This window comes from Canis lupus, chromosome 28, assembly GCF_003254725.2.
Source record: "Canis lupus dingo isolate Sandy chromosome 28, ASM325472v2, whole genome shotgun sequence".
In the NCBI taxonomy this organism is placed as follows: domain Eukaryota; kingdom Metazoa; phylum Chordata; class Mammalia; order Carnivora; family Canidae; genus Canis; species Canis lupus.
The window spans coordinates 22377824-22403458 of NC_064270.1; the positions used below are offsets into that span (position 1 = coordinate 22377824).

At 36.3% G+C, this 25635-nt stretch overlaps 2 protein-coding genes across 4 annotated transcripts in view; one reads left to right on the plus strand and one right to left on the minus strand.

The window, feature by feature from the left end:
* The first annotated feature begins 362 nt into the window (after positions 1 to 362).
* Positions 363 to 25635, plus strand: part of PDCD4 (programmed cell death 4) — a 28416-nt gene continuing 3143 nt past the window's right edge. Inside the window, exons 1-10 of one of the 3 annotated variants that reach the window (XM_025467185.3) lie at positions 363 to 495; positions 4702 to 4808; positions 10973 to 11275; positions 13293 to 13387; positions 14845 to 14958; positions 18525 to 18746; positions 20403 to 20500; positions 21607 to 21721; positions 24796 to 24903; positions 25157 to 25267. In XM_025467185.3, the coding sequence (XP_025322970.1) occupies positions 4766 to 4808; positions 10973 to 11275; positions 13293 to 13387; positions 14845 to 14958; positions 18525 to 18746; positions 20403 to 20500; positions 21607 to 21721; positions 24796 to 24903; positions 25157 to 25267 (1209 nt within the window). In that variant the 5' untranslated portion in view covers positions 363 to 495; positions 4702 to 4765. Of the gene's footprint in view, positions 496 to 1530; positions 1684 to 4701; positions 4809 to 10972; positions 11276 to 13292; positions 13388 to 14844; positions 14959 to 18524; positions 18747 to 20402; positions 20501 to 21606; positions 21722 to 24795; positions 24904 to 25156; positions 25268 to 25635 lie in introns of those variants that run through there. The other 2 variants (XM_049103098.1, XM_025467187.3) reach the window with 2 other exon arrangements.
* Positions 14964 to 25635, minus strand: part of BBIP1 (BBSome interacting protein 1) — a 29259-nt gene continuing 18587 nt past the window's right edge. Inside the window, exon 3 of the mRNA XM_049103099.1 lies at positions 14964 to 15351. The gene's annotated coding sequence lies outside the window, so the exon portion shown is untranslated. The remainder of the gene's footprint in view (positions 15352 to 25635) is intronic.

A 25635-nucleotide genomic window follows, 5' to 3' on the forward strand; every position in this document is an offset into this window, starting at 1 on the left:
AGCCAGGGGGTGAACGGGGCGGACAGGAGCAGCAGCTGCAGAGATTCAGGGCTTGAGGAGCCTCTGGAAATGGAAGCGGGGACGCTCTGCAAGCCCAACATTTAGGCAGGATTGCTGACCGCCCTGCGAAGGGAATGGGTGAGCGGGCCTCGCCCCGGGGCACTGCCCTTTCGCCTACGCCTCCATCCCGCAGCGCCTCCCGCCGACCGGGAGCCCGACGCGCATGCGCCTCCCGGCGCCCCAGCCCGGCTTTCCACGTTTCACTTCCCTCCCTTTTCCTCCCCAGCGGCCGCTCCACCGCCACGATTGGCCGGCGGGCCTCCTCGCTTCGGCCAATAGGCGCGGCCCTCTCGCCCCCGTGTTACTGGGTAGAACAAAACAAAAACAAACAGAGCGAGAGGGGGCAGAGGCGCTCGGAGGCGGCGGCGGACGCTGAGCAGCGGGGTCTGGGCCGGCGGACGCGGACCCGGGCGAGCGGCGGCGGCGGCCCGAGGGGTCAGTACCAGCGGGGCGGCCCGCGCGCCCGGAACGACTGCGCCCTCTCCCCAGCCTCGACCCTCCTCGGAGGCAGCCGCACGTTGGGCGGGGGCGGGGGGGAGGGCGCGGCCGGGTGGGCCGGGGTCCGGCCGCCTCCCCCGAGCCGGGCTAGCAGGGCCGCAGGCGCCCCGACGCCCCGACGCCCCGGGCAGCGGAGGGCGGGCCCCGGCCCCCGGCCCCGCCCCGGCCCCGGCCCCGCCCCGGCCCCCGCTCCGGCCCCCCGCTCCCTCCTCCCTCCCAGGCCGGGGCCCCGAGCGCCGCGGCGCGGGCCCGCCCCCTCCGGGACCCGCTCCCGGACCCGCTCCCGGACCCGCTCCGCGCTCGGCCGGGTGCGCGGGGCTCCAGCCAGCCTCGGGCCGCCCCTCGCCCCCGCGGACGCCGCGTTTTCATTTTCATTCTGAGAGGGGACGTTGGGAGGCGTGTTTGTGGCCTGCCCGGGTCCTGCGGGGAGGGTTCGCGCCCTCCCCGGGGCCCTCCCTCCCCGGAGCGGCCCCCGGCCCGGCGGCCCCAGCGCCTGGCCCGCGCTCCGGAGCCCAGGCCCCGGCGCTTCGGGGCGGGCCTGGACCCGGGGCCGCGGGGACCCGCTGCGGGGGGGCGGGGGGCGGACGCGTGCGGACCTCGGGCGAAGGGTCGCTGCTTTAGTTGAAGTCAAACCGCCCAGAGACAACAAAGACGGGAAGAGAGGCCTCTTTCTGTGAAACGCAGGCCGTGGCTGCTGCAGTCGTCAATTTGGTGCTGCAGGGCCCGCGAGGAGGGGTCGTGACCCGCCCCCCGGAGCTTCAGAACCTGTCTGCGGACCGGCCCGTGGCTCCCGCGCCCCTGCCCTTGGGAGAACTGGCTGTGCCACCGGCACCTGTGCAGCAGGCTCTGCAGTGATGAAAACCACCCCAAAAACGCAGCTTCGTGTGGAAGGAAGAGTCGCAGCTTATTTTTACTTGTATTTTTACCGATAAGTTTTAGAATTTTGGCCTTCTTACTAATGTGAGGTTTTTTTTTAAGAAACCACCGTATACTTTTCTAAAAGGGGAGCACTGCATATGTGTTCCAAATTTGATGGTTCGTGTTTATGCCCTTAACCTTCCTTCATTATAGATTTCTTCAATTCCTTACCATCTCAGCTGGGATCTTTGAATTATATTTTGATTGGTGGGTTTTTTTTTTTTTTCTTGTTGTAGTAATGAGAAAGGAAAAATAGTTGCTGGGAGTGCAAAAATAAATGACACTTTGGTATTTTCTGCGCTGCTTGCTTTTTGCATCATTATGGTTAAATACTTTTAGCTGATTTTATTTTAAGTTGCTAATTAGCTGTGATTGTAGCCCTGGAATGAATACAAATAATTTCCTGGTTTACATATGGCCTAAACTTGACTCCAGAACTGTCAGAGTGGTTTATGAAGTATATTTCAGGAAACAGATTTTGGGGGTGGGAGGGTGGGAAGGTGAGGCTCTGTCTTTTAGGAAATGTGATGGCATTTGAATGCTGATAGTGTGTTTCTGTAAAACACATTGAAGAAATGAAAACTGTTTAATGTTAGCCTTAATTTTGTCCAACTTCTAAGCATACTTTTCTTGTTGAAAATTTTATTGTTTAGTTTTAAGGATATGGTGCTTAGAGGTTTTGCTTTTTGCTTTTGCTAAGTTTGGGGCCAAAAATCTAATGGATTGTTGAGTAAACTGGAAAAAAGCTCCACTACTTTGAAGAGAGGAGAAACATGCAATATATCTTTATTTTTCTCTAAATTCTTAAAATGTCTGTGTTGCTATCAAATGTGACTGAGTTCTTGATTGTGTTATCATTGCCTAAGGACACAGGGCTATTTATTTATTTATTTATTTATTGTTAGGATTACTTAATAAAAACATGTGCTAGTTGTAGGTGATAGTTACACCTAATAATTTTCTTACCTGGTTGAATGGCTTTTGCGTAGTTGTTTAAAAAATATTTTTAGTGTTTGGAAAGTAGTATTGAAAGATTTGATGTAATAAGAGTCTATGTTTTAATAAGCTTCTGTCTGAAAAAGAATCTTGTGGGATATTAAAATCTTGTATTGAACTTGTGTAAACAGTAATGGATTGAGAAGGTCTGGGTTCTGGTTCTTGGATTGAGCAGCTGTCTCTCTTTGGACAGGTCACCTGCCTTCTCTGAATTTGTTTAGTTGTGTGCAAGGTGAAGTAAATACCTTAAGGTTGCTCTGAGAGGTACATGAAATAATGCATGTAAAATTCTCTGAATTATAAGAGGCTTTATAAACATCAGTTATAATTTCATTTCCTTTATTAGCCAGGTTCTGTAGAAAGTATTCTCTCAAAAATTATACTTGCATCAAATATGAAAAAGACTTTTTAATGTAACTAGTTTAAAAAGCTCATATACACATCATAGGACATTTTTACTTTCCTGTATAACATGTAACTCATACTGAAATGAAACATGGCATTTTCAAACATGAAAAAGACTAAATGCTTAGGTTTGCAAGCTATTTTTGTTTATATATATATCTCTATATACATATCTTTTAAGGTTCATTTTTTCCCCCTAAATCCAGAGTTGGAAATTTATGATACTGAAAGTCGTTATATAGAATGACAGAAGTCTGTTTATTCTGAGTAGAATTAGAGCGATCTCACCATTTTCTTAACTTCTGAAGTGGTATGATAGTATGCTGGTAGCCTAAAGATTATGCCACATTAGGAAGTTGATCATTTTAGCATTAAGGTGTGTTTATTTTTGTTTTACAAAATAATACTCTTTTCTGGATTAAAGGACTATAAACTTTTAAAATGTTAAAATAGTATATATTAAGGGATTTAAAAGTCAGTTGAGGGGTGCCTGGCTGGCTTAGTCAGTGGAGCATGTGACTCTTGATTTCTTCAGTCATGAGTTCGAGCTCCACGGTGGAGGTAGAGTTTGCTTAAAAAAAAAAGTCAGTTGAGTCCCCAGGAGGCATCATATGTTATTATTCTAAAATGACATCTATAACACTAGGTTATGTTATATTGGAAATATATGCTTTCTTGTAATTATTTTATTGGTCATTTCATTAATTTGTGCATTTAATATCTTGAAAGCACACAGCTAGTGAAATGTAATTATAAATGAATAGGAGGGTTTATATCTAACCTATATGACTTGAACGGATTGATGCTTAAGTACTATAAGCAACTTTAAAAAATAGTTACAGAGAGATTCTAAAATCATATTTGGTTATACCTTCTGGTATTAGTTTTCATGAAAACATTTTGATGGTCTTTTAAATAACATTAGATTTATATCACTAAGTTAAATAAAAGAACTGATTTCATCAAAACCTTCAGCATCAGTAATTTTTAAGCCATTTTGAAACTGAGGTCTAAAATACTGAAAAGCTAATGCCATTCTATTTATTTCTTTTTTAAAGGCAAGGCTTTTTTGTTTTTGTTTTTTAAAGAGACTCAGGAGGTGCCTGGCTAAGTCAGGATTGTAAATTTGAGACCCATATTGGATGTAGAAGTTACTTAAAAATAAAATGTTTAAAAAAATTTAAAGATTTAAAAAAGAATGGTTTTTCAGATTATGAAAATAATACTCTTATGAAAACACCATTTACAAAAATTTCTCCCAGACTTTAGTCTTGTAACTGTAATTATGGACACCTAAGTGATGAAATGACAGACCTATCCGCCTTCAGATATGTTGTAGTGTGAAAAATTTAACAGTCATGTGAAATGCTTGATTAAAACTGTTGCTTGCAAAAAAAAAAAAAAAAAAAACCCCAAAAAACAAAACAAAAACTGTTGCTTGCATTTTATAATTGTTCTTATAGTTCATCTGTAGTGAGCTATCCAATATTACATAAGATTAATTATGAGGCCTGGTAGCCCTAAAGAACTTGGGAGTATGTATATACTGCTTTAATTTGAAATAAACCCGTATAGTAAATACATCTTTTACTTCCAAGTTAAAGAGATGCTTTGGCACATTCAGAAATATGGGCGGATTTTTTGGACACATATACTTGTCAGGAAGATTGAAACCAAATGTTAATTGTGGTAAACTATTTTTCAAAGAGCTCTTTTTTGAAAAATGAAATTATGGTCTGATTTTTTTTACAGTGTGACTAAGTAAAATTCAATTTACATTAATTATGTCAGTTTGGACAACATTGAAACTTTTTTCTTTTTAAGGAAATAGATCCCAAGGGAAGACTTCCAATAGGAATTTAATCAGTGCAAGTAACATTAAAGAACGATGGATGTAGAAAATGAGCAGATACTGAATGTAAACCCTGCAGGTATGTAAGAATATTTTGAACCTTGACTATATTGTGAGCATATGTGAGGCCCTACAAAATTTTGAGAAAATACAGTATTAAAACCATCTTTACTTGAAAAAGGCATCTTAATCATGCTACAAGAATGCAAGTTATATTTTTGAGATTGTTTGTGATTCCTATTTTTATAGAAATTCTTCATGTGTTCTTAATTTTTCTGCCCATCCTTTCACATTCCATACCTTCTTATTCTCCACTATTTATAATAAACTATGTATGGTACATAGTGGAGAAGAATAGTGAACCTGTTCATTAATATTTTCAAATGAGCTAATGATTTCTACAATATAAATTACTACTGGTATCTTTGGTCTCTTTCCTAATAATTTATATATTACCGATGGTATTTTTCTTGATTTTCCATGATACTTCAATAGCACATTATCATAAAATTGGTTTTGTGGAATAGATGTTAATATTTATTTATTTATTTATTTATTTATTTATTTATTTATTTATTTATTTGATTTTATTTTTATTATTTATTCATGAGAGACAGAGGGAGAGAGAGAGGCAGAGACACAGGCAGAGGGAGAAACAGGCTCGTGCAGGAAGCCCGACATGGGACTCGATCCTGGGATCCCATGATCGCACCCTGGACTGAAGGTGGCGCTAAACCACAGGGCTGCCCTGTGGAATAGATGTTTAAATGTTGAGTAACTTCAGGCAACTTAAAATGTATTTCTAACTTTCAGAATAATCTTTGTAGAGTTAATTAGGATTTTGTAATATTCTGAATAGTAAGAGCTTTTCCTGTTGGTATATTTTAGATAATTCTTTGCTGTATAATTTTATTAGTATTGAAAAGATCTTCTTGTGATTTAAATATACTTACCATATTTCATTTTTTAATATTGTAGTAGTTTTATTTTTTTCAGTGACTCTAATTCAGTGTGTACAAATTATATAGTTTTCTTTGATCTGAACCGACACTTTGAAACGTCTTTGCCATTTTGTATTTACAAACCTGATTTAAAGTGTGGTAGGAGGGCACCTGGGTGGCTCAGCGGTTGAGCATCTGCCTTTGGCTCGGGTCATGATCCCGGGGTCCTGGGATCAATTCCCACATCGGGCTTCCCACGGGAAGCCTACTTTTCCCTCTGCCTATTGTCTCTGCCTCTCTCTGTGTGTCTCTCATGAATAAATTAATAAAATCTTTAAACATAGTTTTTTAAAAAAATGTGTGGTAGGAAATTATAGTTGAAAAAAATTACTGCAATAATTAATGATTATTTTGGTGCTGTTATAAACAATAGCTATATGAGTTCTTGTTTTTTAGGGTTATAAATGGGTATCATGTCCCTGCTTCACTGAAGTGGGGATGGTAAGAATATATTTGAAGAATGTATTTCACATATACATAATTACTGATTTTTTGCACTGCCCAGTACAATAGCTACTAGCCACATGTGGCTCTTGCACACTTGAAAAGTCACTTGTCTGAATTGAGATGTACTATAGGTACAAACACATTCTAGATCTTGAGACTTAGTATGAATGAAATACCTCATTAACTTTTTATATTAACTCTGTGTTCAGTCTGTAATAGATCTAGTTGATTAAATCAAATATATTAAAAATTGATTTTGCCTGTTTCTTTTTAATATGGATACTGGGAAATTTAAAATTACACATTTGGCCTGCATTATATTTCTGTGAGACAGCACGATTCTAAATTTTACATATTTTGCTTTCTGTATATAACAAGTTCTAGTTCTTTAACCCTGTTCTTGATGCCTCTGACCAGAACTGCCTTAATATAAAGGACTTGTAGTTCTTTAATACTTGAATGAGCCTAAGACAGATCTTTGCTACAAATTCCTCCTGTAGCAAATAGTCCAAATCAGACTAGCCTATTAACTTCAACTTTTACTTTGACCAGCTCTGTTACTTTGGGGAAGTAGATTATTTGCTCTGACCTTCAGTTTTCTCATATGTAAAACTGGGGTACAAATGCCCTCTCAATAGGTTTATTGTTAGGATTCAGTGACATCATAGTGTGTGTGTCATGCCCATAGCACATATTTTGTATGTAACTAATGAAAATGTGCTAATATTATCAATTATAATTATGCCAATCAATGGACCATTAATAGAAAATTTGATTGTTTGGTACTGTTATACTATAAGTTAGATTGATTACTACTGAGATACCAGAGAATTTAAAGATTTTTATTTATTCATGAGAGACAGAGACGTAGGCAGAGGGAGAAGCAGACTCCCAGCAAGGAGCCCCACATGGGACTTGATCTTGGGCCCTCTGGATCACACCCTGAACCGAAGGCAGGCGTTCAACTGCTGAGCCACCCAGGTGTTTCAGCCTACCCCCCTTTTTTCTTTTTCTTTTTTTTTAAGATTTTTGTTTATTTATGATACCAAAGAATTTAGAAGGGGAATTCGTACACAGTGGAAAACAATTTTGAAGTCACTGCCATTATGTACTCAGGTTTTTTATTTTTGCATTTTGGTTTTCTTAAAGTCAGATCAATAGTGGTTTATGGAAGCTAAAACTTAGGTAAATAAGGGGCACCTGGGTGGCTCAGTTGGTTAAGTGCAAATGACGCCTGACTTCAGCTCAGGTCATGATCTCAGGATTCTGGGATTGAGTCCCGCGCATTGGGCCCTGTGCTCAGTGGGGAGTCTGCTTGAGGATTTCTCTCTGTTTCCACACGCTCCACCACCACTCATATGTACACTTTCTCTATCTCAAATAAGTTAATCGTTAAAAAACCAGATAAATATGAGTAGCAAAATACAAAAGAGTAATTGATAGAAACATGGGTTAAAAATTATAAGATCTGTGGCGCCTGGGTGGCTCAGGTGGTTAAGCATCTGCCTTCGGCTCAGGTCGTGATCCCAGGGTCCTGGGATCAAGCCTCGCATCAGCTCCCTGCTCAGAGGGGAGTCTGCTTCTCCTTCTCCCTCTGCCCATCCCCCCACCACCTTGTTCATGCTTGCTCTGTCACTCTCTCAAATAAATAAATAAAATCTTTAAAAAAATTATAAGTTCTAACAGATAAAATATATCTAAATATATTCTGCTGCAGTCATACAAACATACTTGGAAGGATATTAAAATAGTTGAAATGGCAGCCCAGGTGGCTCAGCGGTTTAGCGCTGCCTTCAGCCCAGGGCATGATCCTGGGGACCTGGGATTGAGTCCCACGTCAGGCTCCCTGCATGGAGCCTGCTTCTCCCTCTGCCTGTGTCTCTGCCTCCACCTCTCTCCCCCTATCTCCCCCTTTCTCCCCCCCCCGCCTCCCCCTCCCTTCCCCTTCTCCCCCTCCCTCTCTGTATCTCTCATGAATAAATAAAATCTTAAAATAGTTGAAATGAAACTCAATTGTGGCCAATATGTTGAAATTGAATGCTTTAGTACTCCAAGTGACAGCTTAAAGCATTTCATTATAATTTAAGTCCTTTATCTTCTGGACGAGTTTGGTGGTTTGCTGTCATAGAATAATGAAAGCAGTATGTTACAGGTAAATATGTAATACTTTCATCACTTGCATGCTCTTGAAATTCCATCTAACTTGTCTCATCTCTGGTCTTTTTTGCTCCTTCCTCTTCTTGTTTTCTCTTTTAATAATCACTCCCTTGTCCTGTCTCTTTAGCTGTCACTACTCTGCTCTACTCTAGTTCTGTATTTTTTACAGTTGCAGTCATCTGAGATTTAAATGTGGATTTGAATCCTGGCCACAGTCTTTTTTTAGATATGTAACTTTTCTGTGAAACATCTTCCATCTGTAAATTGAAGATAAACAGTTTTATTTTGGAGCTTCATGAAGATTATAGACCATATATGTAAAGTGCCTAGCATAGAACCTGGTATCTAGTAGTAACAAGGATGATGATAATGAAAAAAGAAGTTGCATTACGGCTACGACTACTACTGCTACTAGTAGTTGTAGTAGTTAATGATGATTGTGATGATGTCGCAAACTCACTCTCTAACTCTGACTTCCTGTCTTAGTCTAAAAACTTTTAAGATTTCATTTCATGCTTCTTTAGTCTGTTTAAAAGCTCTTTTTGATTTCATTGTAACTTTACCCCCAAATTATTACCCTTGATTTTTTTCAGTTAGTGAATGAATTTATTGCAAGATTTTCTTAGCTGCTTTTCTATTTTGTACTTTCTTTTTTTCCTAATCTGTATTCCTTTCTCAGACTAATCCCCCTATCACTATCTATGATATCAAATTTAAGCTCTGACTGTTTGAATGTGAGAGTGGTCAGCAGTTATTCAGATGATGTAAGCAGGGGCAAGATCATGAAGGATCTTAAGTTACAAAGTAATGAATTTAAGTTTTATTTTGACCTAGTAGAAATACCTTCAAAGGGTTTTCAGCGGGGGCCTGTTTTAGAAAATCAGTTTTCATGCAGTTTGAGAATGGTTTGAAGATTGAAGGCATAGAGACTATTTAGAAGACTAATGATGTAATTGGACTCTACTTAATTATGTTTTTTATTACCACAGTGTTTGTTCTTTTATACTTTCTGTCAAGAATTACAAATATTTTAACACGTCTATGTTTTTTATAGATTGATTTAAGAAATTTTAAGTTTCAACATATTATCTTAAGATGTGTTAAAGCCTATACACATAGACTTGACATAGTCTAATTACATTTAGAGATATGTAAGACCATTTGAGGGATTCAGCTCTGACTTGAGTTAGCCACAATGAACAGAACTCTGACTCAAGGGTAACTAATTCAGTAGCTTGTTGACATAGAAAGTTTTCAGGGCAAAGCCAAAGTCTTCATGCCATTGATCTCCATGGACATTTGAATTGATAGTATGAAGGATACTCTATTAGTTGCTGAGGGTCCAGAGAAGTACAGGTAAAGGCATGGCTCCTCTTTTGAGGCTTATGACTTATTTGGAAAAGTAAGACTGCTACATAAATAGAAATAACAAAGTGTTTCCATGATTAGGTAAATGAATGGTGTGTGGGCATTAGTATTCTTGTGGCTAGAATTGTTAGGAAAGTTTTTATGGAGGTAAAATAACTTGAGTATATCCTAAAGGATTTTGATAAGTGAAAAGAGCAGTGGGGATGACATTCTAAATGAGACCATTGGGGTATCCCTGGGTGGCTTAGCGGTTTGGCGCCTGCCTTTGGCCCAGGGCACGATCCTGGAGTCCTGGGATCGAGTCCCACATTGGGCTCCCTGCATGGAGCCTGCTTCTCCCTCTGCCTGTGTCTCTGCCTCTCTCTCCCCCTATGTCTATCATGAATAAATAAATAAAATCTTAAAAAAAAATAAATGAGACCATTGGAAACTCCAATTATGTTGCTATTTTTCAGGGAATAATGTACAAATCTTACATAGGCTGGAAGATTTTCCGAGTATGATAAGTAATATAAGTCAAGCTTCTAGAAGTGAATTAGAGCTTTGAAAGCAAACTTTATTTTTTTTTTTCAAGCTTTATTATTGAAAGCAGTGAATCCTCAACAATTCAGCTCAGTAATCATATGTGATCATTTATTTGCCAAATACCTTTCAGGCTCTTTGAATTAGTAATATTTCAACTGTCTGTAGTTAATCAGGAGATGTTTGGCACATTATTTAAATACTCTCAGCCTTAGTTTCCTTATCAGTATTAATGATCCTGTATGTAACAATTAGCTCTCAAACTTGTGGGTAAATGACAAAGCATCCAGCACAATGCCTGGTAAATGATAGTAGGCATTCTGTAAATATTTATCTTTCTTCTTTCAGGATTCTTAGTATTTTCTTACTATCTCCAATTACTTAACTCTCTTAGCTCACAAAAGTCTAAATATGGTTGTATATTAACATAGATGTTATTTTCTAAACATGTGAGATAACATGCTTTCATTAAACTCTGTTCATTAAAATTCACTGTCTTAGTTTACTTTCTATGATAATGTAACAAGCAGTCCTGTTTAGTTGTCATTTATTAGAGGGAATCATATGAAATTGCCAATATGTGAGTTACTGACCTAAAAAATAGTAATTTCATGTGCTTCAACTAATATAACTTGTAATGATAACTGGTATAACAGTGGATGATTAAAGTACTTATGTAGAAAAAGTACTTATGTAGAAAAAAAAAAGTACTTATGTAGAATTTTCTTTTTTCATTTTCCTTTTTAAGATCCTGATAATTTAAGCGACTCTCTCTTTTCTGGTGATGAAGAAAATGCTGGGACTGAGGAAATAAAAAATGAGATCAATGGAAATTGGATTTCGGCATCCTCCATTAATGAAGCTAGAATTAATGCCAAGGCAAAAAGGCGCCTGAGGAAAAACTCATCCCGGGACTCTGGCAGAGGCGATTCAGTCAGTGATAATGGAAGCGAAGCCCTTAGAAGTGGAGTAACTGTACCAACCAGTCCAAAGGGAAGGTTGCTAGATAGGCGATCCAGATCTGGGAAAGGAAGAGGACTACCAAAGAAAGGTTGGTATATTCCATGTCTGAGGAAACAAATAGAAAACAGTATAGCTGGTTCTTTACATGATGGTTTCCTTGTTCCAGGAATGTAAGAAACTTAAACAATGATAATGCAAGATTTTATGATTTATGTATATTTTTACAAAGTAATCTGAAGACCATCCCACATTTTCCTTAAATTGAGTGATTTTTCGGAGGAGATTATTTTTTGGAACAGAACTTTATTATTTTCACAAAATACACATGGGTTTTTTTTGTACAGTTAGGAATTGTACATGTGTTCTCTAACTTGCTTGAAAGTAGGGTCAGAAATTCATCATACCTGGGGCACCTGGCTAGCTCAGTCAGTGGAGTATGTCACTCTTGATCTTGGGGTCATGAATTTGAGTCCCTCATTGCAGGTAGAGATTACTTAATAAACAAAAGTTTAAAAAATTGATCATACCTATTATCTAATGAATGTAATTATGTCCTTTTTAAAGAATACATGATAAATATAAATTAGATAAATATAAATTAGATTGGTAATAACTGAAACAGAATTTTAATGATTTCGTAGATCCAAGTTCCAAGTTTGTTCGTTCTTTTCTTACTATCCATCCTTTCATTCATTCAATGTAATTTATTACAAGATTTTATTTTTTAAGTAATCTTTATTACCTAACATGGGGCTTGAACCTGTAACTCCAAGATCAAGAAGAGTTGCATGCTCTACCAAGTGAGCCAGCCAGGTTGTAGTATCTTTTGGAAACTATAGTAGACTGGTCTATTTCACTGCCATGTCTAGTGCCTGGAGTAGTGATGAGCAGTTGTAGATACTTAAGTATTTGTTGATGAGGGATGTTAGCTTTGGTCTGTGGTAGGATTTTGATACAATTTGGGGATTTCACAGCTTCTGAATGGTGTGAACTTCAATTTATAGCCTAGGATTCATGTAAAATGTTTTTGTGATTGGTCAAAAACTTTTACTCTTGCTGAATGACTCTATAACCATTGGTTGGATCAGAATGAATCCTAGTAATCAGATTCTGTTTTGCTCTAGTCTTGGTATAACTACAACCTCAAAGAAATTGGTGATACTGGAAAGTTCTTAAAAAATTATACAATCTATTAAGCGTTATAAAAATACTTCAATAAGTTTTTGTAGACAAACCACCTTGAAAATTGGAATTGTTAAACTTCAGCTGGTCAGTTTGTATATAGAAGGACAGAGAAAGGGCAACTCAGGTGGCTCAACAGCTTGGTGCTGCCTTCAGCCCAGGGTGTGATCCTGGGGACCCGGGGATCAAGTCCCATGTCAGGCTCCCTGCATGGAGCCTGCTTCTCCCTCTGCCTCTCTCTCTCTGTCTCTGTCTCTCTCATGAATAAATAAATAAAATCTTAAAAAAAAAAGTACAGAGAAAATGATCAGTGCAGTTAATGCTTAAATAGCTTAGTTGTTCATAACATTGCTAGTTGTCAAGGGTAGTTAATATGTATTATTACATTTAAAAAGTATTTAACATTGAAAAAACAAAAAAAAAAACAAAAACAAAAAAACCCAAAACATTGAAAAAACAGAGTGGAAACTGTGCTTTGTCAAATAATTTCTCCTTTATTGAGTTTTCTATGCCACCTCTTATTGGCCCAACGTGTTTCTTTTTGTTTTGGTCTTATGAAATGTCAAATAAAATTTAGAGTTCAGCTATATCATCACATCCCGTGGGGTCCCTGATAATAGTTATTTTTCTGATTTTTGTTTTGTTTTTGCTTTCATTTTAAAGCATCTGCCTTTTTAGTTTTAACTGTAAGCTATTTCAACTCAATGTTTTAGAAATATGTTATATTTAATAATTACTGAAAAAGCAGGGATTAGAGAAAAAAGAGGTTTAAAGTATAACTCAACTGGAAAAAACTGGAACAGAAATTACAGTTTTTAAACTATTATTTAATATCTGAATATCTAGAATTATTTCAGATTTCAATAAAAATTTATGAACTATGAAGTTTTGGTCTTTTCTTTCTCATTTCTAAACTTTTTCAGGTGGTGCAGGAGGCAAAGGTGTATGGGGTACACCCGGACAGGTGTATGATGTGGAAGAGGTGGATGTGAAAGATCCTAACTATGATGATGACCAGGTATCCATGTCTTTTTTTTTTTTAATCTGTGTTTAAAATACAATTTTTTTGACTTTAGGTCTGTAGTTTATTCATACATTTGTCAAATCATACATTCTGTATCTGTACTTGGTGCCTGTCACATTATGTATATATGATTTATAGTGTGTGTGTGTATATATGTGTATACACATACATTAGTGTATCTAAATCATACATACACTCAGTACTTTCAGAGTTTTAGGTAAATTTTGGATTAGGAAACCAAATTAACTGATATATGCATAATTTTCACTTCATTTCTGAAGTCAAAAGTAGGTCTTTACCGATTCATGTAGGATTATTGGATTGACTTTTTTTAAAAAAGATTTTATTAATTTTGGTGGGAGCTGGAGTGGGGGGAGAATGGGTATGAGTGGGGGGAGGGACAGAGGGAGAAGCACATTCTCTGTTGAGCAGGGAGCCTGATCAAGGTTCAGTCCCAGGCCCCTGGGGTCATGGCCAAAGCTGAACCAGACATTTAACCAACTGAACCACCCAGGTGCCCCAAGTTGACTGTTTTTCGATAAATTCTGTTGAGGTAATACAACAGAGTTTCTTTAGTAATGATAACTGGGAAGAATGTATATTCTTTTGAACATCATAAGATTTATAGATATGAGGTTTCTTTTAAAATATTACTGTTTAGGATGGTAACTCTGTGGTAAATTTTATTTGGGATTATCTTTTTTCTACTATCTTTTTTTCAGTGTTGAGAATGTAAATTTTGTTTTTCTTCCTTATGCTGTACCTTTTATTCCCATAACTTGCTCCTTCCATAGCTGGAGGCCCCTCCCCTCTGGCAACTGTCAGTTTGTTCTCTGGGTTTACAAGTCTGATTCTTTTTTTGTTTACTTGCTTTTGATTCCATATACGAGTGAAATCATATGGTATTTGTCTTAGCCTTATTTCACTTAGCTTATTTCACTTAGATCCAAGAGGGTGTAAATTTTTAACAGATTTTATAATGAACATATATATTTTTAATGGAAAATTTCTAACTTAGACAATAAGTAGAATAGTATAACGAAAATGCTTGTACTCATCTCCCAGCTTTACCAACTTCAATAATTAATAACTCATGGTTAATCTTGTTTTATCCTGTACCTCCATATATTTTTCCTCTTGTATCCCCCTGCATGCATTCCGCACCCCAGGCTCTGGATTATTTTGAAACAAATCCCAGACATCATGACATCTGTTTTGAAGTACTGTCTTTGCATGAAAATAACACAAGGGTGATGAGAATTACAGACCGGAAATTATATTGTTTTTATTCCATATTGTTTGTATAACTATTTTAGCTAATTGTTGAACATGGAAATATTTCTAAGAGAACATGAAAAAATGTAGGACTCAAATACCATAGAATCTTTGCTAAATATTCTAATATTGTCTGAATCGTTACGTCCATTAATTTATAACTCTTTCCCTCCCAGGAGAACTGTGTTTATGAAACTGTAGTTTTGCCTTTGGATGAAACAGCATTTGAGAAGACTTTAACACCAATCATACAGGAATATTTTGAGCATGGAGATACTAATGAAGTTGCGGTAGGTTTAAAATTGGAAGTATGATTTATTTAATATAGTAAAGAAAACACTGTTAAAAGAAAAACATCATATCCAAAATGATCTTGAATCACAGAATAAGTATTTTTTTTAAAGGTTTCATTTATTCATGAGAGACACAGAGAGTAGCAGAGACACAGGCAGAGGGAGAAGCAAGCTCCCTGCGGGGAGCCTGATGTGAGACTCGATCCCGGAACTCTGGAATCATGCCCTGATCCGAAGGCAGATGCTCAACCGCTGAGCCACCCAGGCGTCCCAAGTTTAAGCATTTTCTTTTGCATAAATGAATTTCTAAGAAGTGGAGTAAAATTTCTTTAATATAGATTAGCTCTTTCTTTTTTGGCATGTGATGAGGGCTATATGCCATTTTTTCCCCTGAAAAACAGCACAGTAATATTTTAACAATTATTGTAGTTATATATTTTTATAATTTATAGTGTATAAAATAATACTAATAATTTCTAGCATCTATAGACCTTCTTAAATCTCTTTAAGGATCTCAGTTAAAAATGACTGATTTAGTTCTATTTTTTTTTGACATTCATTTAAATGCTCAGGATTAAGATAAAATTTATCTTTGTAGTCTATCCAAAAGAAAGAGAACATAGATACAAAGATTTGAAAAAGAATATATGCAGAAACCAAGAGAAAAAGTGTATTTTTGAAACATAATTTGTAGGATGCCTGGGTGGCTCAGCAGTTGAGCGTCTGCCTTTGCCTCCGGAACTCCAGGATCAAGTCCCACATTGGACTTCCTGCAGGGAGCCTGCTTCTCCCTTTGCCTATGTCTCTGCTTCTCCCTGTGTCTCTCATGAATACATTAATAAAATCTTAAAAAAAAAAAGAAACATAATTTGCACGGGAATATTTCCTGTGTTATGAATTGTTCATAAAGTATATCTAAAAAGGTAAAATAAAGCTACCTAACTAGGATTACAGACTTGAAGTACTAAAATGGCAACTTTTTTTTTTTTTAAGATTTTATTTATTTATTCATGAGAGTGACAGAGAGAGAGGCAGAGACATCATCGGTGGAGGGAGAAGCAGGCTCCCTGCAGGGAGCCTGATGTGGGACTCAATCCCAGGACCCCAGGATCATGCCCTGAGCCAAAGGCAGATGCTCAACCACTGAGCCACCCAGGCCTTCCCCCCTTTTTTTTCAAATTGCAATTCTTTGAAGGCTTTTATGATTTTTTTTTAAATTTATTTATTTATGATCGACACGGAGAGAGAGGCAGAGACACAGGCTCCATGCAGGGAGCCAGACGTGGGACTTGATCCCAGGTCTCCAGGATCACCTGGAGGTGATCCCAGGTCTTGATCCTGGACTTGATCACCTGGACTTGATCCCAGGTCTCCAGGATCACCTGGCGCCAAAGGCAGGCGCCAAACTGCTGTGCCATCCAGGGATCCCATGAAGGCTTTTATAATTTAGACTCTTATATTTCATACTGGGCTTTCTTAGTTTGTCTGATACCATGAGATCTGATATCCTTAGATTTGTAGGATTTGAACATGAATATTTGTTGGGTTTTTCAAAGATTTTATTTATTTGACAGAGAGAGAGAGAGCACAAGCAGGGGAGTAGCAGAGAGAGAGAGGGAGAAGCAGGCTCTCTACTGAGCAGGGAGCCTGACGTGTGGCTCAATCTCAGGACCCTGGGATCATGACCTGAGCAGAAGGCAGATGCTTAACAGACTGAGCCACCCAGGCGCTCGTAAAACAAATATTCATTCAGTACATACCATGTGAAGGAATTTGTAATAGGTTTTTCTTGCCCTTCTGAAGCTTGGCCAAGTGAGGAGAAATGATATTATAAACAGATTATTAAAATAAAATGTAAAGCCTTCTGTTGTAGAGGTGGAGTTTAAGTATTATAGGGGCAGACCATTGAAATCCTATCTAGGGCAGCCCCAATGGCTCAGCAGTTGAGCATCTGCCTTTGGCCCAGGGCATGATCCTGGAGACCTGGGATCAAGTCCCACATCAGGCTCCCTGCATGGAGCCTGCTTCTCCCTCTGCCTGTGTCTCTGCCTCTCTCTCTCTCTCTCTCTCTCTCTCTCTCTCTCTGTCCCTCATGAATAAATAAATAAAAAATCTTAAAAAAAAATGAAATTCTATCTACCTAGCATAGGACTAGTGGTATACTATGTATACTTATTAACTGAGTAGTACTATAAGCGCAGTGTTATGGAAGCATAAAATTGAGATGATTCTGAGCTACATAAGAGTGATTAGAAGTTTGCCAGGGTAAGATGGTTGAAGAGTTTTCCAGAAAGGAGAAGTATCCCTGTTTGTTTGTTTATTTTTTAAGATTTTATTTTTTTATTCATGAGAGACAGAGAAACAGAGATATAGGCAGAGGGAGAAGTAGGCTCCCTGTAGGAGCCTGATGTGGGACTCCATCCCAGGACATGGAGATCACACCCTGAGCGAAAGGTAGACACTCAACCACTGAGCTACCCAGGTGTTCTGAGAAGTATCATGTTTAAAGGCAGTGAGTCAGTGCAAGCACAGTTCAGGAGATGAAATTCAGTGGGAAGAAACTGTTAACAAGGACAGCATTAGGTGGCTGTGAAAATAGTTCTGGCACCCTTATAGCTGTATAACATGGTTTAAATACTTTGATAGATCTATAAGTAAAAGGGAAGGTACTCTAAGTTACTCTGAGTAACTGAGTTACAAGTTAGCCTCTAGGGACATACTGCCTATATTCAACTTCCAACTTGGCCACTCCAGCTATATGTCCTTAGCAAATACTCAATTTTTCATTACTTTGGGTATGATGATACCTCCCTGAAAGGGTTGAGTCTTAAATAAGATAATAGAAACTAAAGTGGCTGTTACAATGCTTGATACATTATATACAGTAGTTAGTATTAGCAGCTGCTATTATATTTTTAATAGGAAAATTTGACTTAATCCCAGCATTTAAAGAAATAACTTGACTTAAAAACAATGGTTTAAGATCTTCTTTTAAACTTATATGAACAGTATAAAGTAAACTTTAGTGGGAAGAGAAAACTTAGAGGAAAGGTAGACTATAAACAGCTTATGATAATATGAAATGAATCTTACCACAAATATTCATAGAAAAAATATTCCTAGAAATTAGGAACACCTGACTGGCTCAGTTGGAAGAGTATGTGACTCTTGATCTTGGGGTTGTGAGTTTGAGCCCCATATTGGTTTTGAGATTATTTAAATAAGAAAAATTTTTTAGAATTATAAGACACAGGGTTAATTAATTCCTAAAATCAAACTTATTAGCAGTATATAGCTTAATACTGTTTTAGGTATAATTCACATTCTTGAGTTCGGTGATGTTCAGATAGTTAAAGCTTGCCAAATGGATCAGCATTTAATTTATATGCATAGAAAGAAAGATGTATTTATCCTATTCTACAAAATTGACTGCTTTTCTGATTACTTCCAGAGGAAAAGGTAAGGATATATGGATAAAATCTTGAATTTTCAAAAATAAAATTATATTGAATTAAAAGCAATTGACATACTTTTTAGTTTTTTTTTTTTTCCTTTTTTAATAGGAAATGCTAAGAGATTTAAACCTTGGTGAAATGAAGAGTGGGGTACCAGTGTTGGCAGTGTCCTTGGCATTGGAGGGAAAGGCTAGTCATAGAGAAATGACATCTAAGCTGCTTTCTGACCTTTGTGGGACAGTAATGAGCACAAATGATGTAGAAAAATCATTTGACAAATTATTGAAAGATCTACCTGAACTGGCATTGGATACTCCTAGAGCACCACAGGTTTGTATGGCTCTTCTTTTTATTCATTCTCTTCCCCACTACACTTCCAATTATAGAAATAATTCATGTTCCTAGGAAATTTTAGTAGATAAAGAGGACAAAATGACCTGTATTTTTTACCACACAAAAATAGCCCTCTGACATTTTAGTATATTTTTGTCTAGCTGTTTTTCTTTTCTTTTTCGTTTTCAAACACAGTTTTCATCATACTATAATTTTATATTTTGCTTTTCCACCCATGCTCTGTATAGTTTGTAGTTCATTGCTTTTGCTGTCTTTATATTCTCTATTATATGTGATTAAGCTATTGTATGAGCTAGGATTTCAAAAATATGTAGATTGTTCTAATTGAAGATTGAATTGGCTTGAGTGATGTTTACTATAAAAAGAATCATAAAAAAAAGAATCATAAATAAGTCTGTTCTCTTTTATAGCTTTGTGGGGAAATTAGAAAATTCATGATTTATGTTGCTGTTTAGATTCTGTCCTCAGAGCCTTATATTTTTATTAGATTTGATACATGCTGATACTATAATGTGACTTTCTGGTTTGACAATGAAAATGTGTGAAATTGCTGCTATTGACCAAAGTTTTAAATCAAGGTAGGAGTTTAATTTAGGAATAGAGTTATAGGTCAGTTAATTCTGTTTCTGTTATACTTTCCTATGACTGATGGTAGTCTGTGTAAGGTATTGAGCTATGATTCAGGTATGGACTTTTTTTTGCTTTTTATAGCAATACTCATATTAAAAACCTGATTACATAAATACATATTATAGAATTTTTGAAAAATAAAGTCAAAAGGAAGAAAGGCCAGCAAAAATAACCATTGTTAACTATTAACATTTTGGTGTTAAATCTGTTTTACTTTCTGTGGGTATGATTTTTCATGTATGATTTTTATATATCCTTGTATTTTTTGTTTTAAAAATGAAATTATACTGTATGTGCTATTTTATAAACTTCATTTTTCTTACACCATAAAATGCGGTAAATGTATTCCCTAATGACCACATAGTATACCATCTTATGTATCATTTAACCATACCCTTATTGTTGGACACTAGAGTCGTTTCTAATTTTTGTAAGCAATAATGCTATGAAAAGGAGTGCCTGGTTGGTTCAATCTGTGGAATAGGTGACTTTTGGTCTCAGGGTCATGAGCTCAAGTTTTACATTGGATGTGGAGCTGACTTTAACAACAACAAACATAAATAATTCTATGAATATACTTTTAGATAGAAACTTCTACACAAAGTTTTCTCCATACAATAAATTATTTTGATCAAAGAATTTTTGAGAAAACCTAGTCCTATGTTTTTGTTTGATTCTAGAAGAGAGTTTTCTCTTGAATTTAGGCCATTGGCTTAACAAATATTTTTGACTATACTATGTTTCAGGCAGGTATTGGGAAATTCAGTATTGAGCAAAACTGATGTATGTCTGCCCTATGGTACTTATCTTGAAGGTTAAGATGTGGGAGCATAAGCCAACCATAACTAGCAGGTGCTAAATTGATGTCTTTGAATGTTCCGACATGTCTTAGATATTGACTGTGTAATTCAGTCAGTCTTCATCATTGGTGTGTTTAGAAATTGTGTCCTGTAAAGGTTTATTTTAGGGTGTTTTATATAGCTTTTTTTTTTCTTATTGTAGTTGGTGGGCCAGTTTATTGCTAGAGCTGTTGGAGATGGAATTTTATGTAATACCTATATTGATAGTTACAAAGGAACTGTAGATTGTGTACAGGCTAGGTAAGTAAATTAATTTTCCTACTTAGAATTTCAAAAGGGGAAAATTCTACAGGATTTATTGAAATGATATTTGAATTAATCAGACATTGTAGACATCTGTCATTTGTGTGCATTCTCCACTGCTAAAATTGAGAGATTGTTGACATGATATTAACAGGAAGAAGATATATTATAATGTAGAAGTTTGGGATCTTAGCTAAACCATCAGCTACCTTTATGTCACACCTCTCTTCCCTGGGCCTCAGTTTCCTTATTTATAAAATGGAAGATTGCACTGAGAATATTTAAGGTCTGTTCAAGATTTTACGTTCTGTAATTATTTAATATTCTGATAAGATGGATAGTATTAACAAAGGAGCCCTATTTCCTATTTTATATTTATCTGCTACAGCAATATTAGGAAATAGTGTTTTTTCACTCTTGGTCTTTGGTATAATTTAAGCTAAATGTAATATTTGGGAGTCATCTGTATGATTTTTAGAATTTTCTAGAAACATAGATTTGGTCCTAGCCATGTATTAGATCTTAGGTATAGATCTTAACTTAATTTTTTAGGACTACGCAGATCAGAGTACAATGATTGCCCTGGTGGGAAGGCGTAGATCTATGTAAAAGTTAAGTTTTATGCAAAATGTTTTTTCTTAGTATAATTATTTTGTAATAAGTTTAGTTTTTTATGACTGAGAAATAAAAATGAGTATGAGAATAATGAAAAAAGTAACTTTTTTTTTTTTTGCTCCCAACTTTTTATTTTAAAAAGTTGCTTTTTAAAAGACTTTTGAGTTTTAGGTTGCTTTCATGTTACATGAAAACTTTTAGGGATGCCTGGGTGGCTCAGCGGTTGAGCATCTGCCTTTGGCTCAGGGTGTGATCCTAGGGTCCAGGTTCAAGTCCCACATCAGGCTCCTTGAAGGGAGCCTGCTTCTCCCTCTGCCTATGTCTCTGCTTCTCTCTCTGTGTCTCTCATGAATAAATAAATAAAATCTTAAAAAAAAAACAAAAACAAAACTTTTAAATCAGCCTCAAACATGTCCAAGTTGTCACAGATATTTGTTGTTATTGTGTGTGTGTGTGTGTGGTTTTTTTTTTTTTTTTTTTTTTGATAGAGCTGCTCTGGACAAGGCTACTGTGCTCCTGAGTATGTCTAAAGGTGGAAAGCGCAAAGACAGCGTGTGGGGTTCTGGAGGTGGACAGCAGTCTGTTAATCATCTTGTTAAAGAGGTAACTACTGGGTATTGTCTTTAACTTAATTTACATGTATTTCTTTAGATAAGTAAACTATGCCCTCTAGCTGGCATTTTTGCAGAGAAAAATTAAGTTCAGGCTTAAAGCTACTGATGGAAAATTGGATAACCTTCATATATTTGGCTTTATATCCTGGTGCTATAAATTATACAATAATTATATAATTGTTATTAAATTTTTATGGTTTCTGACTTAAAAGTAAGACTAAGTTAAAAGGGCTTTCAAAGGAGGGCTGTATTTGAACCTCAAAGGAATGCCTGAAATCCTTTTTATATTGATATTTAAAATTTTTCAGATACTGTCAAAATAAGACTTCCTAAGTTATTCAATAAAGAACTATATTTTTATATATGAATAGTTTGAAACTGGATACTCTTAGATCATAAGTGATGAATTATGAACACTAGGGTAGATCAGAGTAGTAAATTTTTGTAAGGAAATTCACTACTTGTATGCATGCTTTAAAAGTAAAAATTATTTATTGCATTAAAATGCAAGATTTATTATCTATGGATTTTTTTTCTGGCAATAAAGTAATATTCTGTAACAGGAAACGAGAAAAAGTATTTAATCTTTTTGCAGATTGTTAAGAAAATTAGAAGATTTATAGCTCATGTGCTTCTGATTTTTTAGTATAATCTTTTCATGTGACTAGAGTTTTGATATTTAATCTTTTAATGATATGCGTTTCTAGTTTGGGGGTTAAGGAGCTGAAAGTACAGATTTTTGACCAGTTTGCTTTTCTATATCTTAAGGTAGATAAGCTGGTGTTTGTAATATCATGATCACAATATTTGCTTTTAAAAAATTTTTCAAGTTGTTAGGAAGATTGAGGTATAAACACAGTCAAGATATCAGCAGTTTGTCAAAATTACATAAAAGGCATCTAGATGGGAAAGGAAGAAGTAAAACTATTTGTTCTGAGATGACATGATCTGTATACAGAAAATCTGAATCTACAAAAAAAAAAAAAAATGAAAACAACCAAACTGTCAACAAAATAAATGAATTCAAGGTTGTAGAATATAAGATCAGTATACAATATTCAGTTCTAGTTCTGTACACTAGCAATGAATGATATGAAGTGAAATTAAGAAACAGTTGCTTTTACAATAGAATAAAAAGAATACTAAAATGCTTAAGAATAAATTTAACAAAAGCAGTGCAGTTCTTGTACACAAAAACTGCAAAACATTGTTGAAATGAATTACACCTAAATAAGTAGAAAGATATCCAAATATCCTGTGTTTATGGATTGGAAGACATAATATCGTTAAGATCATAATGGTCAGAGCACCTGGCTTTCTCAGGTGGAGGAGCTTGTGACTCTTGCTCTCAGGGTTATGAGTTTGAGCCCCATACTGGGTGTAGAGATTACTAAGAAAAAAAAAAACTTAAAAAAAAAAAAAAGATGGCAGTACTCCCCTAAAATTAGTATTTTGAGAGACTGCCAAACTATTTTATGTGAATTATCTCAACCAAAAAATAGTCAAGATAAAAGTTGAAATAAAACTACCAATAAAGGAGTGTGAGGTTGACATGATCTGGATTGTCATTTATTTTTACATGGGAGGATAGTTGGACCAAGAGGACTTTTAGAAATGTATACATGTTTTTATAATTTATCATTCTAGGGCACGTGGGTGGCTCAGTGGTTGAGCATCTGCTTTTGGCTCAGGGCATCCTGGGATCGAGTCCTACATCAGGTTCCCCATAGGGAGCCTGCTTCTCCCTCTGCCTGGGTTTCTCCCTCTCTCTCTGTGTCTCTCATGAATAAATAAATAAAATATTAAAAAAATAATTATTCTAGAAAAATGCATGGAACCCGATAGGAAACATTTAAATACTTTAAGTTGCATAACAAAGTTATAAAACTATAATAAGTAATATAATTTAAATAATAAATGTATTACCTTATAATTATAAAATAAAAACACTTTAGTCAAATGCCATGCTTTAAATATTTACTTTCCTAAAGCAGGATAATAGGAATTATTAGGATGTTTTCTATTGATCAAATTTTATTTTACCTTTCATGAAAATACATCGCAGGAGTTGAAGTCAAAGAGACTTAAATGAGATTATTTAACAGCCTGCATTCATTGAGCATGTACTGGGTGCAGAGGTGATTTTAACAGGCAGTTAAAACTATAGGGAAGAACATTCTGATTGAAGTGCTTGTGCTGGAAAACTTTTTCACCTTTTCTCTGGAGTCATAGAGGTTATTGTGTTTGAACAAGAAAGTCAAGTCTTGCCTCTTTAGCTACAACTAGAAGCAGAATTGCTGATGAACATCTTAGATAATGGGTTTCAAATCCTTAGCTGTAGAGAAGAGAAAGTATATAAACATTTTCCTCTGTATAGTAAAGCTCTATTATCATCACTCATTTTTTGGCTGCTAGTGCACTGTTTAAGGTCATCCTGATGGAAGTGAAAGTTTGTGACACTTTATTAAAAATATATTTTGAGACTTTCAGTCAGTGCCCTCTAGTGGTCTTTAAAATCCCTTGTTTTATAGTGAGCACTGAAGTACTATGGTTACAGCGCAAGCCACGTACATCTAAAGACTACTAGATCTCAGTGATCATTAAGACACACTGAAGCACTGTATTCTCTTTATAATTATGAACCACTTAAAAATTGGAGGTTTACTTTTTAATTATGAAAAAAACTTGTAATAGTGTCAAGTCTCTATGTTCTTACACAGCTGTTTGTAATCTGCTTTGAGAGTAAATAAATCATATAGGCAAAAAGCAGTTCTTTTTGGTAAAAATTAGGAATTTTAGGGGTGCCTTGGTTACTTAGTTGGTTGAGCATCAGAATTTTGGTTTTGATTCAGGTCCTGGTCTGGCATTTGTGGGATGGAGCCCCACCACAGGTTCTGTGCTGGGTGTGGAGTTTGCTTCAGATTCTTTCTCCCTCTGGCCTTTGCCCCTCTGTGCCACATGTGCATGGGCACGTTCACACTCTCTCTCTAAAAAAATGAATGAATAAAATCTTTAAAAAATAAAAATTAAGAATTCTAACATTTCAATTTTTAAATTTGATAGATTGATATGCTGCTGAAAGAGTATTTACTCTCTGGAGACATATCTGAAGCTGAACATTGCCTTAAGGAATTGGAAGTACCTCATTTTCACCATGAGCTTGTATATGAAGTAAGATTACTGTGACATTCCAAAGAGAATTATTAAGTGTTCCTTTTTGAACCATCATGACTGAATGCTTCTTTAGGAGTATATGTCTTTTTTTTTTTTTCCTTTTTTAAAAAATTTAATGTTCAGGGAGTAAGTTTTTAAAAAAATTTTTGTAATGATTAAAATTACATATCAGACAAAAGTGATCTGATACATTTTAGGAGCAGTTTCTTACATGAATTAATGACCAAACATTTGTTCATTCAATTTTTAGGCCATTGTAATGGTTTTAGAGTCAACTGGAGAAAGTACATTTAAGATGATTTTGGATTTATTAAAATCTCTTTGGAAATCTTCTACCATTACTCTAGACCAAATGAAAAGAGTAAGTATAACATTTTGAATACTTTTTAGACTTACACCTTAAATGTCAAGTGTTTGAATAAAGATTATGAGTTGTCAATGAAATGTTCTTTTAGGTATGTTTAATAGTACTGTTTCTATAGTGTTGTTTTTTTTGTTTTTAGTGGTTGTGGTTATTTGACCTCTTGTAGCCATTTCTTGGAACGTAACACTTTATTGGGTTTTTTAACTTTTTTTTTTTTTCTTTTTTTTTTAAGATGTGATTGTTCTTCCTCAGGAGTTCTGCTTTTAAGTTTTATGATAGTTTCTATTTTATATCTGGCAACAAACATGAACATGATCTTTTAACAAATATACTTTAAAGCATTTAATTTATTCATATTGGTGAGA